General features: G+C 41.4%; 1 protein-coding gene across 1 annotated transcript in view; it reads right to left on the bottom strand.

Moving 5' to 3' along the window:
* The window catches only part of LOC109264709 (contactin-associated protein-like 4), a gene marked incomplete at its 5' end in the record, with an annotated part of 55662 nt that overhangs the window by 18973 nt on the left and 22163 nt on the right, over positions 1-14526 (bottom strand). The window contains 3 exons of the mRNA XM_053888537.1: positions 125-258; positions 1798-2022; positions 8021-8260. Of these exons, the coding sequence (XP_053744512.1) occupies positions 125-258; positions 1798-2022; positions 8021-8260 (599 nt within the window). The remainder of the gene's footprint in view (positions 1-124; positions 259-1797; positions 2023-8020; positions 8261-14526) is intronic.

Here is a 14526-nt window from a genome sequence, read left to right as displayed (position 1 = left end):
TGTATTTCTTGTCCGCATCACATGGGACATTAACATGGAAAAGGGACCTTTGTTATACGCTTCATTATCAAAACATACCAGGAAATTAGGGTGTTAATTAGTGTTTGTCTGACTATGTGCTTACCTCTACAAAGACCACTCCTCCCTCCCTATTAATCTTCATGTGGTGAAGACGCCCATCTGCCATGTTTTTGAAGTGAAAGTTAAAAACGTCAAGGTCCTGATGGACATCTAGCTTGTACCTAATCTGCAAACTCCCTAAAAGAGAAAAAGTAACATTTTTAAACAACAAAACGTTTTAAAAACTCCCTCTCCATATTCCAGAGAAGTGATTAGCATTCCGTTGTTCCTAGGAGCAACATTTTACTCCTTGAATCTAGTCAGCACAGTTCATGTGAAGCACCGGCCGCTCTCCACGCTGATCACACCCTTTTAAACTCAAGATAAAAGCTGTGAATAGGGCCTCCCTTCCCCACAATTCTTAATTCCCTAAAAGAAAACACCCAACTCAAAGACATGCTAGTGCCTGAGGTCCACTCTGTCTTTGCAAAAAGAACGTTAAGAAATGCTGAGCCTGAGCCCTCCCGAAACGCTGAAACCTTTCTATGTTTCTAGTTTCGCCTTCTTTGGTTGTATTTCCCAAATTCGGAGAGGTGGGAATTAGCAGGAGAGAGCGGCTGGTCCTGGGAACAGCTGTGCCGCCAGCGGCTGTTGGGGAGCCGAGGGCCTGGGAGGTGGTTCAGGTGGTGAGGCTGCAGGTGGTAACTGCCGAGCAGAGGGGCGTGAGTCTCCAGCAGATGCGCCCCTGCAGCGCGTTCCCCTCGCTTCATCGCGGTCCGGGGGTCCACCGTGCACCCCCGGGGCCCCACCCCCTCCGATGTGACAGTGAAACACTCCTGCATTCAGGCAGTTTGCAACTTACGCCTGCAACTAACATTTCCTCCTTAACCTCCTTCGTATATACCTTGGCTGTTAAGACCCTGGGGCCATACTTCAAATGACTGGCAGTGCTGTTTATTTTGTTTTCATATAGACAAATGTATTTGTTTAGGCACACCCTGGAGGTCTTATTTCCAAAATCTGCATGCATGAGGGGCTGCGGGAGTGGAATACGGTAATGGTTCTTTGTGACACGAGTTCCCCGCACATCCCCATGGCTCGGCTTGGCCGCGCCTTCTCCCTGTCACATGGGCTGGGCCAAAATCCTGTCAGCCAGAACCTTTTGCAAGTTTTCCCAGATACTGAACTAGCACCCTGGCTTTCCATTTGGGATGCCTAAAGCCCTACCCTCTTTGTCCACTGGAAGCATCGCTATTGGCTAATGGTTGTAAACCTTTCATTTTCAAATGGATACGAAATACCGGGCTTCAGACCCACGGACAGAGGAAGACCCAAGGTTTACCCAGTGGGCAGTCACTGTGGCATGACCTTCCTGTGTTAGCACCCACCTTAATTCTTCCCTTTGCTTGGAAGGAGGAGAAAACGTTTTCCACATATAACTAGACACATCACACTTCCAAGAAGGAGCTCCCAGTGGTGACATTCCTGTTTACCCGAGATTTGCAAATTCATCACTGATTTTTTTAGAAGCTTCCTAATATAATTACTGAAATGACACATTTGAAACAATATTTCTGGAGTCCTGGAAAGCAAAGCAAAATAACACAAAACGGTATTTGCGGAGTAGGCAAGTTTCTCCTCGTCTGTAGCTTGAGAGGCTTGACCACTGAGTGAATACCTCATACGTACGGTTCTAACGACTACAGTTTATGTTTGTAACGCCCAAACGAGACTCACCATTTTTGGCCAGGATAACAGAAAGGTATTCCTTGTAGAAGGAGTCCACGTAGAGCAGCAAGCTTGGGGTTCGCACTGTTTGGAAGCTGAACGTGATCGTCTCTCCAGCTAATGTCATGTCCCCGTGAAATGAAGCAGCGAGGGGACTGGAGTTTGTACTTAATGGATGAAACTCATGAAAACTGTAAGTCACTGAGGACCCAGTTCCAAAGTGTGCAGAAATCTCTGAAATGAGAAGCACATTTTGAAGTTATGAGAGATTAAGGACTAATTTTAGGTATACCTGTGGACATTTGAAGTGTTTTAATTTTCAGAACACGTCAACAGATGGGAGAGCAGAGAACCACGTAGCAAGCGCTCACACATCAGAAATGAACAGCACGGTTACTCACAGCTTCAGCAAAGTCCTCAAGTCCGAGTGTTAAAACCGCATCTGCTGCTTCCTCAGTCGAACGTGGCCATCGAGGCACAGACATCTCCGGTAGCTTCTTCCCTTCCTACGTTTTGCTCAGGGTGCCTCTTCTCCTCGGCAGGCAGCAGTCTTGCCCAGCAGCGGTGAAGGGCGGGGGTGGAAGATCCCTTGCCCTCCAAAGGCCCACCAGCAAGGGTCCACTCGTGCCCATTTTGTTGCTTACTTTACTGGAAAAGGAAAGCTGTGCCGGGGGTTTCGCTGTGAATTTGAGAGAGGGGAGCCGTGCGGAGGCCAGAAACCGTCCCAGCTCCTCCTTCGTCGGTTTATGAGAGTGTGTCATTGGCATTCCACATAAGATGAGGCTCCACGAGTTCGTGTGCGTGTGGATGGGGGTGCGGCACGGGCGGTGTAGCCGCTGGGTGTCCACGCATCTCCACGGCTGCGGCAGGGGCACACCTGCTGGCATGGCCACTGCGTCACTGTCTCACAAACCCACTCCCGGACCACCTCAGAGTTGTTTCCTCCTCGCCCATGGTGTCAACCTCTAAGGTAACGTTTGCCTCCACGGGGACCTTCAGAGGGCTCTTAGTGGCTATGGGTACAGAGCCATACGGGAGGGGAAAAATGCCTTTTTAATACCACAATGAGGGATAACTAAGGACGATAAACACACTCATTTAAAATGTAGAATTTGTAGAGTTTTAGGAGACGAGTGCACCCATGAAAGAATGACCACAGTCAATATTCAGAACATTTCCAATTTTCTTCTGCTCTTTGGGCTTCCCGGCAGTTGGTTTCTTCCTTAGGCCCCACGCTCAGGCAACCACTGATTTGCTTTCTGTTACTCTAAATTGATGGGTGTTCTAGAATTTCATATAAGTCACACATTACGTTTTTGTTACTTTATTTTTTTGCCTCAAGTTAATATTTGTATACAGTGTGAGTTAAGCGTTGTTACATATATATACATGCATTCTCCATTTACATACAAATATTCGCTATTTTTTCCCACCATTACTTATTCTTTAAAATACTTTGGAAATTTGGGGCACCTGGGTGGCTCAGTCGGTTGAGCTTCCGACTTCAGTTCAGGGCATGATCTCACAGGTCGTAAGTTCAAGCCCCACATCGGGCTTTGTGCTGACAGCTCAGAGCCTGGAGCCTGCTTCGGATTCTGTGTCTCCCTCTCTCTCTGCCCCTCTCCCACTCATGCTCTGTCTCTCTCTTAGAAATAAATGAACATTGGGGCGCCTGGGTGGCTCAGTCGGTTAAGTGTCCGACTTCGGCTCAGGTCATGATCTCACAGTCCGTGAGTTCGAGCCCCGCGTCAGGCTCTGTGCTGACGGCTCAGTGCCTGGAGCCTGTTTCAGATTCTGTGTCTCCCTCTCTCTGACCCTCCCCCATTCATGCTCTGTCTCTCTCTGTCTCAAAAATAAATAAACGTTAAAAAACATTTAAAAAAAGAAATAAATGAACATTAAAAAAATTTTTTTAAGAAATCTTAAAAAAAGTACTTTGGAAATTCAAGCCTTATGCATTTCCATGTAAAATTTAGAATTAACATGTGATTCTGCTGAAATTTTGGTTGGAGTGCTGCATCCATAGATCACTCTGGGCATAAATGATACACTAATAATAATGAGTGATCCAGTTCAGCAATATGGCATATTCATCCATTTCTTTAGATGTTAGTTTCTTTTAGTATTTTTCACTGTAGGCATATTACATTTATTTGTTCCATTCTCTATAAATATCTCATATTTTTGGATTCTATTGAAAATATAATTTTATTTATAATTTTTTCCCAGTTCTTTATAATAGTACATAAAAATTAAGTTGAATTTTGTATATTGACTTTGTATTCTGTGACCTTACTTAACTCTTTCATTAATTCTAGTAGGTTTTTGTAAATTCTCTATATTTGCTATAAATGATTATATCTTCTAAGACTAAGGAAAGTTTTACTTCTTTTTTCTAATATGTACAAACTTTATGTTCTTTTCTTGTCTTATTACAGTGGCTAAGACCTCAAGCATATTTAAAAGAAGTGATGGGGATAGAAATCTTTGCTTTCTTCAGTCTCAGAGGGAAAATATTCTGTCTCACACCACTAAATATGTTAGTGATACGGGATGTTAGGTATCCTTTAATGGGTTTGGAAACTTACATCATATTCCTAATTTCATACTGAATTTTGTCAAATGTGTTTTCTGTATATATCAAAACACGTGTTTTTTCTCTTTTATTCAGTTGATATAATGACTTTCCTTGAGATTAATACAAAATTAAACCAGCATTGCACCTTTTGGACTAATCCCACTTATTCATATTTTTTTCTGTATTTTTGATTTGACTTGTTAATATTTTATTAAGTGTTTTTGTGTCAGTATTCACAAGTATATTCCTGTAGTTTTTGTTTGTTTTGCTTCTTGTTAAGGCTGCTTGATTTTAGTATCATATTATTAGTAGGCTCATGAATTTCATTGGAAAAAGTTCTCTCCTCCTTTCTATTCTCTAATAGAATTAGACTGTGTATCAGACTGGAATTACCTTTTTCTGTAGGAATTACTAGTGAATACCTTCTGGTCCTGGAATTTTCATGGTGGATAGATCTTTAATTAGAAATTAAATTTCTGTGGTAGTTACAGGTTATTGAGATTTTATATTTATTATGCTTTGGTTTGGTAATTTGTGTCTTTGAAAAAATGTGTCCATTTAACCTAAGTTGGGAAACTTAGATTTTACTGCCATAATGCTGTTCATAATATTTTATTGTTATACCTTTAATTTTTGTAACATCTTCTTTGGTATCTTTTATTTCTAATATTTATAGTTTGTGTCCTCTTTTCTTTTTTTTGAGAATTTAGTTAGAAATTTATCAGTTTTATTTATCTCTTCTATGAACTAGCTTTTGATTATACTGAATGTGGTTACATAATGCTAGTTATTTCATTCAGGATTGCATTGATTTTCTTCTTCGTCTATTTCTTACTTCATTAGTTTCTGCTTTATCTTTATTATTTCTTCCTCTTTCTTTGGATTTCATTTTGTCATTCCTTATATTTCTAAATTGGGAACTTATATAAGTGATTTTATATCTGTATTATTTTCTATTAAATTACATAAAGTCATACATTTCCCTTTAAGTTATGCTTTAGTTGTATAACTCAAATTTTAATATGGTATATTTTTATTTTCAATTAAAATATTTTTAAGTTTCATTTATGAGCCCTTCTTTGACTCATAAATTGTTTAAAATTGAAGTATTTAATCATTGATATTGTCATAGAAGATTTTGAGTCTCTTCAAATTTTTTCATTTCTTTTTTCTCTATTCCTCCAACTGAATGATTAAAAAATTTTTTTAATGTTTATTTATTTTTGAGAGAGAGAGAGAGAGAGAGCATGAGTGGGGGAGGAGCAGAGAGAGAGAGGGAGACACAGAATCTGAAGCAGGTTCCAGGCTCTGAGCTGTCAGAACAGAACCTTTAATATTTTTTTATTTATTTATATATTTTTAATGTTTTTATTTATTTTTGATACAGAGAGAGACAGAGCATGAGCAGGGGAGGGGCATAGAGAGAGGGAGACACAGAATGGGAAGCAGGCTCCAGGCTCCGAGCTGTCAGCACAGAGCTTGACGTGAGGCTCGAACTCACCAGCCGTGAGATCATGACCTAAGCTGAAGTCAGACACCCAACCGACTGAGCCACCCAGGTGCCCCATGAATGATTTTTATTGTCTTATTGTCATGGATTCTTTCTCCTGTTGAGCCCATCTAGTTATAATTACTTTTTAAATTTCAGTAATTCTAATATTCCTATCAGTTTTTTAAAGTTTATTATTTTGAAAGAGAGAATGCGTGTGGGTCAGGGGCAGAAGGAGAGAGAGAGAGAGAATCTCAAGCAGGCTCCACGCTGTCAGTGCTGAGCCCAACGTGGGGCTTGGTGTCACAATCATTGAGATCATGACATGAGCTGAAATCAAGTTGGATGCCTAACCAACTGAGCCCCCCAGATACCCCTATTCTAGTCAGTTTTTTATATGATTTTCATTGGCCTCTTGAAGTTCCATACCTGTTTATTTGTTGATGGCCATTTTCTTTGTTTCTCTGAATTTTACTCCCTTTTGAGTGTATTATAATCACTACTCTGTGTCTTTGCTGAAACAAAAACAAAATGGACCCCCTCAGAGTCCATTCTTATTCACTACATTTCTTCCCTGAGTATGCAAAATTTCTTCATTCTCTTTCTTTCTTCTTTCTTCTTTCTTTCTTTCTTTCTTTCTTTCTTCTTTCCTTCCACGTTTGGTACTTTTTGAAAACTGGACAATGTAGACAGCTCACTGCAAATGTTCTTAATTCTCTTGGTTCTTGTTTGCTGTTTGTCCCAGTGGGCGGGCACCAGGCCTGCACCCCCACCCCACCCCTGTCTCCCCGGTCATGCGTCCCTCGTGTCTCTGCAGTGACGCTGCCTCTCGAGGTCGTCCCGAGTCTGCATACTTGGGGGTCCGTCAAGGGTTTGGCCAAAGACCACGTGCAAACCTGGGGGCCCCTCTGCTCTGTGGTTTCCTGGAGTTCCTTCCTTGGCGCTCCTGCCCTGGGGCTCCGTGGGTTTGTGTGGCCACCTGAGTCAGTCAACGTGACTACAAGTTCAAGTTGAATTTTACCTCTGAAGGTACAGAGCGTCCTGGAATGGGGATACCAAACACCACGCAGATCTGTCTTCAAACATCACTGCTGCGACTGCGCTCTGACCGCAGCCTGGCAGTTAATTCTTCCGAAAATCAAGAAGCGATCTAATTTGGTTTCCACGTTTGCACTCCAAAACCCGGCGGTTTTTAAGGTCAAAATGCAGCAACAGCTCAGATTCCTGAATGGATGCATTGGGATTTACTTTGAGGCCGATGGGCTTTATTTAGATTCTGTGAGTGTCTGCGAAAACTTATAAGCACATCCCAAGAATTATGCACATGCTACAATTAGCTCTTTCTGTCATTTCAAAGAATGGCTTGTGACCTCTCAGAGTGAGAAACACTGAGAAATATTCCATCATTTTTATTGTAGGAAGAGGTCATCAATAGACCTCGGAGCAAGTGTTTTTAAGTGGCTCTATTTCAGCCACCTTAATAAAAGTGGAAATGTATTTATTATGCCAATAAAATACGTTTTTGGAGGAAAACTCTTCCTGTAGGACTGGAAGCTACTACTGGAAATAATAATGACACGCAGAGTAACACTGGACGAAACAGGACAGGCCTCTGACAACATATCATCTGGGAGCTTAGGCATCCGGTAGCACTAAGGTCGCACAGATGGTATTTCACGTATTTCATGAGAACCTCGAGAACCTTGGAGCAGAGGTTAGATTTCACAGTAGGGGGCCCTGGCTTCTCAAGGGGACAGTCCATTTCTTCCTAATAAAATGAAATTGGCTGTAAAAGAGTGATTTATAAAAGGAATTTAGGAACTAAAATACTTTGGTCAATGGTTACACAGAAGAGGTTTAGTTCAGTGTTTACACACCCCTGCAAGCCGCCCCTCCCCTCCCCCAAGCCGCCCCTGCTTTCTCCTTTCCAGGTGCCCCTCCCCCCTGCATAGCCCCTCTCCCTCATGCCCTTCCCCATGCAAGCCAATCCTGCCCCTGCAATCCCCCTCCCCCTGGTGCCCCTCCCCCCCTGCTCCCTCCCCCCCAGCACCCTGCCCCCCCCCCAGCCGCCCCTGCCCCTTCTCCCCCTCCCCCGGCGCCCCTCCCCCATGGCGCCCCTCCCCCCTGCACTCCCCCCTCCCTCTTCCCCCTGCCCCCACACTCACCTTGCGCGCAGAAGGGCCCTGAGAAAGCAGACAACTCGCAGTCGCAGGAGAACCCCCGCGGCCTCTCCTGGCAGCGCCCTCCGTTGTGACACAGGTGCCCGTAGGTGCTGCAGTGCCCGGGGCAGCCGGGCTCCACCCCGGGGGTGACCTGTGCCCTGCCCTCCAGGTCCAGCGCCTGCCCGTTGAGCTGCAAAGAGCGGATGCACCCCAGGAAGCCTCTCTGCCTGGTGGCCGTCCCTCCTGGAACGGAAGCACAGGACACGGTCCAGACCTTCACGGAAGAGGTAGAAACTGCGACTTCTCAGAAACCTTTATGAACAGGTATCACTTTAAAAATGGAAACTTTGGCACAGTTGGGAGATAATAAAAAACACTAAAATATTTAAAAAACACGACTTCGGTTAATGTTTATTCTAGACCGATTCCTTGTTAGTTAATAGGAATTTATGTTTTAGTTTTATTAGAATAAAGAATGGGACTTAGAGAACACCAATATTATTGTAATAATGATGTAATGTGGTAGACAGTGATATGATTACCTAAAATGTAAGAATTTTTTAACATAAAAAAACAGATGTCCATTTATGGCAATAGTGGAGTAACCAGCCTTGGATTTGCTCTCCCACCTTGGAAATAACCGTCAAAAACCAGACAAATGTGAAACAAGTGTCCTGAAGGTACTGGACATTTGCACACTAATGGCAGTCACCCCTGGGTTATGAGAAAATAATGACCCAAGCCCACCACTGCCCCAGGTTTCTGCCTGGAGAGTTTTCAGGCCACGACGCAGGGTGGGCAGTGGGGGGTGGGGGGCAATGTCACTCTGCTCCCCAGATGAACGCTGTAGGTCTACTGAGGGTCCCGCCGGAGCAGTGAGCCCCGCACTGGCCAACACCTGCGGGGAGGTACCTGAGGCCAGGGAGGGAGTCACTCAGAAGACTGGATGGTGTCCCACAGGGCTGAGGTCAGGGCTGGGGTCAGAATATGGGCTAGGACTAAGCTCCAGGGCTCCTGCAGGACTGGGGACACTGTTCTGTACTTACTGTTCCCAATAGTTGCCGGAGGGCAAGCCACCAAATTCAGGAGGAATCTCATACAGAAGTTAAATTTTTTTTTGCCTCAGTAGTGGGAAAAAATTAATCCCAGATTAACTCCAGTCCTGTTCTAAAAATATCTTAAAAGCAAGACCACTAAAACCAATCAAACTCTTTCTGTGTACCTTAATCTTGTTCTAGACCAAAGTTCAAGAATATATAAAGGAACACAAAATACCCAAGGAGATATTCACCAGGTCCAACAAGGAGAAATTCATCAGGTCCAGTATCCAGTTAAAAAAAAAAAAAGGCACATATACAAAAAAGCAGGAATTTATGGCAAATCATAAAAAGAAAAATCCATCAAATAAGTTATCTAGATATGATACAGATGATAGAATTCACAGATGAGGAAATTAACACAATTATTATGACCGAATTCCATATGTTCAACAAACTAGAGAGATGGTTGGATTTTTTTTGCAAAAAGTAGAATACATTAAAAAGACTCAAACTGAATGCAAATTGTTGATTAAAGTTCAATTTTGAAGAGAAAATTACATTAAATAGGATTAATGGCAGATTAAGATTGGCAGAAGTCTCCATTTTAATTTCTGAAGATCATTTTAAATTTCACTTTCAATTTTTTCTTTGAATGATTGCTTGTTGAAGAGTGTGTTGTTTAATTTATACATATTCGTGTATTTTCCAATGTTTCTCCCCTCAGCAAAATAATAGCCAACTGAATTCAAGAGGAGGTCAGGGGATATTTCTGGGATGGTTCACTGTGCACAAATCTGTTGACGTGGCACAGCCCCCAACAGAGCAAAGAATACAGATCACACCATCTCCTTGATAGACACGGAAGAAGTATTTGACAAAATTCAACACCCGTTCGTGATAAAACTCTCAACAAGCTGTAGAGAAGACATTGTCTCAACATAATAAAACCTACATAGGTCAACCCTACAGATGACCCCACATGCAGTGATGAGAAGCTGAAAGCGTTTCTGCTGAGATGAGAAGCAGACAAGATGCCCACCCTGACCTCTTCTAGCCAGCATTGAGCTCCGGTCCTAGAGCAATGGGCAAGATAAAGAAACAAAAGGCATCTCAATAGGAAGTGAAGAATTAAATTTGTCTCTGTTTGCAGATGACATGATCTTATATGTAAAACCCCAAGGATTCCACCAAAACTTGCAGAACTCATAAGTGAATTCAGGTAAGCTGTAGGATACAGATCAACATTTAAAAATTGGTGTGTTTCTATATTTTAACCGTGAACTATAGGGGAAAAAATTGAGAAAACATTCCCATTTACAATAACATCAAAAATAATAAAATACTCAGGAATGAATTTAATCAAGGAAGTAAAAGATCTGTACACTGAAAACCCTAACACACTGATGAAAGAAATTGAGGATGACACAGTTAAATGGGGTGATAGTCCATGTTCATGGATTGGGAGAATTGTTAAAATACCCATACTACCCAAAGCAATATACAGATTTGACCAATCTCTTCCAAAATCCAAATGGCATTTTCCCAGAGACAGAAAAGAATCCTAAAATTCGTATATACCACAAAAGACTTCAAATGGCCATGGCAATCTTTAACAAGAAGAACAAAGCTGGAAGGATCATACTTCCTGATTTCACATCATATTAAAAAGTCTTGGTAATCGAAGCAGTATGGTATTGGCATAAAAAGAAGAAAAATGGCTAATGGAGCAGAATAGGGAGTCCAGAATTAAACTCACACAAATCATATACAGTCAAATATCTTCGATAAGGGCATCAAGAATACAAAATGGGGAAAGGGTGGATAGTCTCTTTAATGAATGGTCCTGGGAAACTGGACATCCACAAAAAAAAAAAAAAATGTAGCTGGACTCTTATCTTACACCATAAACAAAAATCAACTCAAAATGAATTGAAGACTTAAATGTTATACCTGAGAATATAAAACTCCTAATGATTTTTTTACATGACACCAAAACATAAACATCAAAGAAAAAGAATAAAACTAAAAACCTTTCGCACAGCAAAGGAAAGAGTCAACAAAACGAAAAAGCAACTTGAAGAATGGGAGAAAATATTTGTAAAATATATATGATAAGGTATTAGTATGCAAAATATATAAGGAACCCCTACAGCTTAATCACAAAATACCAAATCACCCGAATCTATAACAGGCAAAGGCTCTGAATAGACATTTCTCCAAAGAAGGCGTACAGATGCCAACAGATATTTTAAAAGGTGCTCAACATCACTCATTATTAGAGAAACGCTAGTCAAAACCACAATGTGACATCACCTCCCACCTGTTGGGATGGGTACTACTGAAAGGACAAGAGATAAGAAATGTTGGTGAGGATGTGGAGAAGAGGGAACCCTTGTGCCCTATTGGTGGGAATGCGAGCTGGTGCAGCCACTGTAGAAAACAGTATGGAGGTTCCTCAAAAAATTACAAATAGAACTACCCTACGACCCAGCAACTACTATTCTGGGCCTATGTCCAAAAGAATTGAAGTCATTGTCTTGAAGAGACATCTGCACCCCCGTGTTTATTTCAGTGTTATTTACAGAAGCCCAAATGGGAAAAGAACTGAAATGCACATCGGCAAATGAATACCTCACACTATACATAAAAATGTGGCATATTACAATGCCTTAAAAAAGAAAGAAATTCTGTCATTTGCAATGACATGGGTGGGTCTGGAGGACATACTACTAAATGAAATACAAAATGAGAAAAACAAATACTGTCTCATCTTATTCGTATATGGAATCTAAAGTAGTCAAACTCCTGGCAACAGAGAGTTGAATGGTGGCTCTCGGAGCCTGGGGGGAGGAGGAGAGGGGGAGGTGATGGTCAAAGGGTACAAAGTTTCAGTGACGAAAGATGAATACATCCGAGGGATCTCTATACAGCGTAGCGCCTACAGCTAACAACACTGCTTTGTACACTTAAAATTTTTAAGAGGTTAGATCTTATGGTAAGGGTTGTTACCGTAATAGTAATAATAAGAATTAATTATTATTATATATGTCATTATATATAATGACATATATAATGTATATACTATAACAATTATATATTATAAATATTATATTATGTACGCGGTGTGAACACCATGTTGTATATGTGGAGGTCACTAAGAAAGTAGGTCTTCACCTCAGCAGTAGCAATCTCTTACTCGACACATCCCCAAATGCAAGGGAATTAAAAGCAAAAATGAATTACTGGGACCTTATGAAGATAAAAAGCTTCTGCACAGCAAAGGAAACAACCAACAAAACTAAAAGGCAACCAACGGAATGGGAAAAGATGTTTGCAAATGACATATCGGACAAAGGGCTAGTATCCAAAATCTTTAAAGAGCTCACCAAACTCCACACCCGAAAAACAAATAACCCAGTGAAGAAATGGGCAGAAAACATGAATAGACACTTCTCTAAAGAAGACATCCAGATGGCCAACAGGCACACAAAAAGATGCTCAATGTCGCTCCTCATCAGGGAAATACAAATCAAAACCACACTCAGATATCACCTCACACCAGTCAGAGTGGCCAAAATGAACAAATCAGGAGACTATAGATGCTGGCGAGGATGTGGAGAAATGGGAACCCTCTTGCACTGTTGGTGGGAATGCAAATTGGTGCAGCCGCTCTGGAAAGCAGTGTGGAGGTTCCTCAGAAAATTAAAAATAGACCTACCCTATGACCCAGCAATAGCACTGCTAGGAATTTACTCAAGGGATACAGGAGTACTGATGCATAGGGGCACTTGTACCCCAATGTTTATAGCAGCACTCTCAACAACAGCCAAATTATGGAAAGAGCCTAAATGTCCATCCACTGATGAATGGATAAAGAAATTGTGGTTTATATACACAATGGAGTACTACGTGGCAATGAGAAAGAACGAAATGTGGCCCTTTGTAGCAACGTGGATGGAACTGGAGAGTGTGATGCTAAGTGAAATAAGCCATACAGAGAAAGACAGATACCATATGGTTTCACTCTTATGTGGATCCTGAGAAACTTAACAGAAACCCATGGGGAGGGGAAGGAAAAAAAAAAGAGGTTAGAGTGGGAGAGAGCCAAAGCATAGGAGACTCTTAAAAACTGAGAACAAACTGAGGGTTGATGGGGGGTGGGAGGGAGGGGAGGGTGGGGGATGGGTATCGAGGAGGGCACCTTTTGGGAGGAGCACTGGGTGTCGTATAGAAACCAATTTGACAATAAATTTCATATATTGAAAAAAAAAAAAGAAAGTAGGTCTTCAGAAGTCTCATTATAAGAAAAAGACTGTAACCACGTGCGGTTGGGGGGGGCAGCTGGATTCACTGTGGTCTTTCTGCAGTATACACGCAGATCAGTATGTTGTGCACCTTGGACTAATACAAAGTTATACATCAATTGTATCTCAGTAAAGTGGTAAAAATGTCACCAGGAACGTTTTTTAAAATTAAAATTAAATGTTAAAAAAATCCATTCCAGAAAAAGGTATGCATAAAGCAATGATAACATCTAACATCAAAATAAATATGAGACTGGTATCGTTCATTACTCTTGAATTATTTCCTTGGCATTAACTATGAGCTCCAGGACAGTAAGCCACACTATGGAATCTGAAGCAGTGAGACCTTCCAGCGTGGTCACCGTGAGACACTGACATCATGTCACCAGCCCCCACCCCATAGGATAAGGCACACAAACAGAAAAAAACAAAAAAACAAAAACAAAACCCCTCCAGTTGGTATCCATTAAATATGTACATCTTTTTACATATCAATAATACTCCAAAAAGTGATATAAAAAATTAAATGTTAAATCCTGTCTCACACATATATAAAAATATTTTTAGATAGATCATATGCCTAAAAGTAACAGCTAAGAAATAAAATTACAAAATTTCTAAAAGAAAATATTGAAGAATTTCTTCCAAACCTGGACAGACGCAGATTTCTCAGATAAGACTCAAGGGTCGCAATTTGTAAAAGAAATCTTTGATGAATTAGGCTTGACGGTCTTTTTTTTTTTTTTTTAAGTTTATTTATTTATTTATTTTGAGAGGGAGAGAGCACGAGCAGGGGAGGGACAGAGACAGAGGAAGTGAGAGAGAATCCCAAGTAGGCTCTGTGCTGTCAGTGCAGAGCCCGACTTGGGGCTCGAACCCATGAACATCGAGATCATGACCTGAGCCAAAACCGAGAGATGGATGCTTGACCGACTAAACCACCCAGGCACCCCAAGCTTGAAGGTTTTTAATCCAAAGTTTAACCGATATTGAAACTTCTGCTCATCCCAAAACATTGGCAAAAAGCTAAAAGCAAGCCTCAGACTGGTATTAACAATTGTGATTCATGTATTCAATAAAGGACTAATGTCCAGAATATATAACATTTCTACAAATCAATAATAATAAGGCAGACAGGTCAATTAAAAAAGGGCAAGGGTGCCTG

The sequence above is a fragment of the Panthera pardus genome, unplaced genomic scaffold, assembly GCF_024362965.1.
Source record: "Panthera pardus isolate Hobbes unplaced genomic scaffold, ASM2436296v1 HiC_scaffold_10, whole genome shotgun sequence".
NCBI classification, from domain to species: domain Eukaryota; kingdom Metazoa; phylum Chordata; class Mammalia; order Carnivora; family Felidae; genus Panthera; species Panthera pardus.
This window is presented reverse-complemented; position numbering and strand designations above follow the sequence as displayed.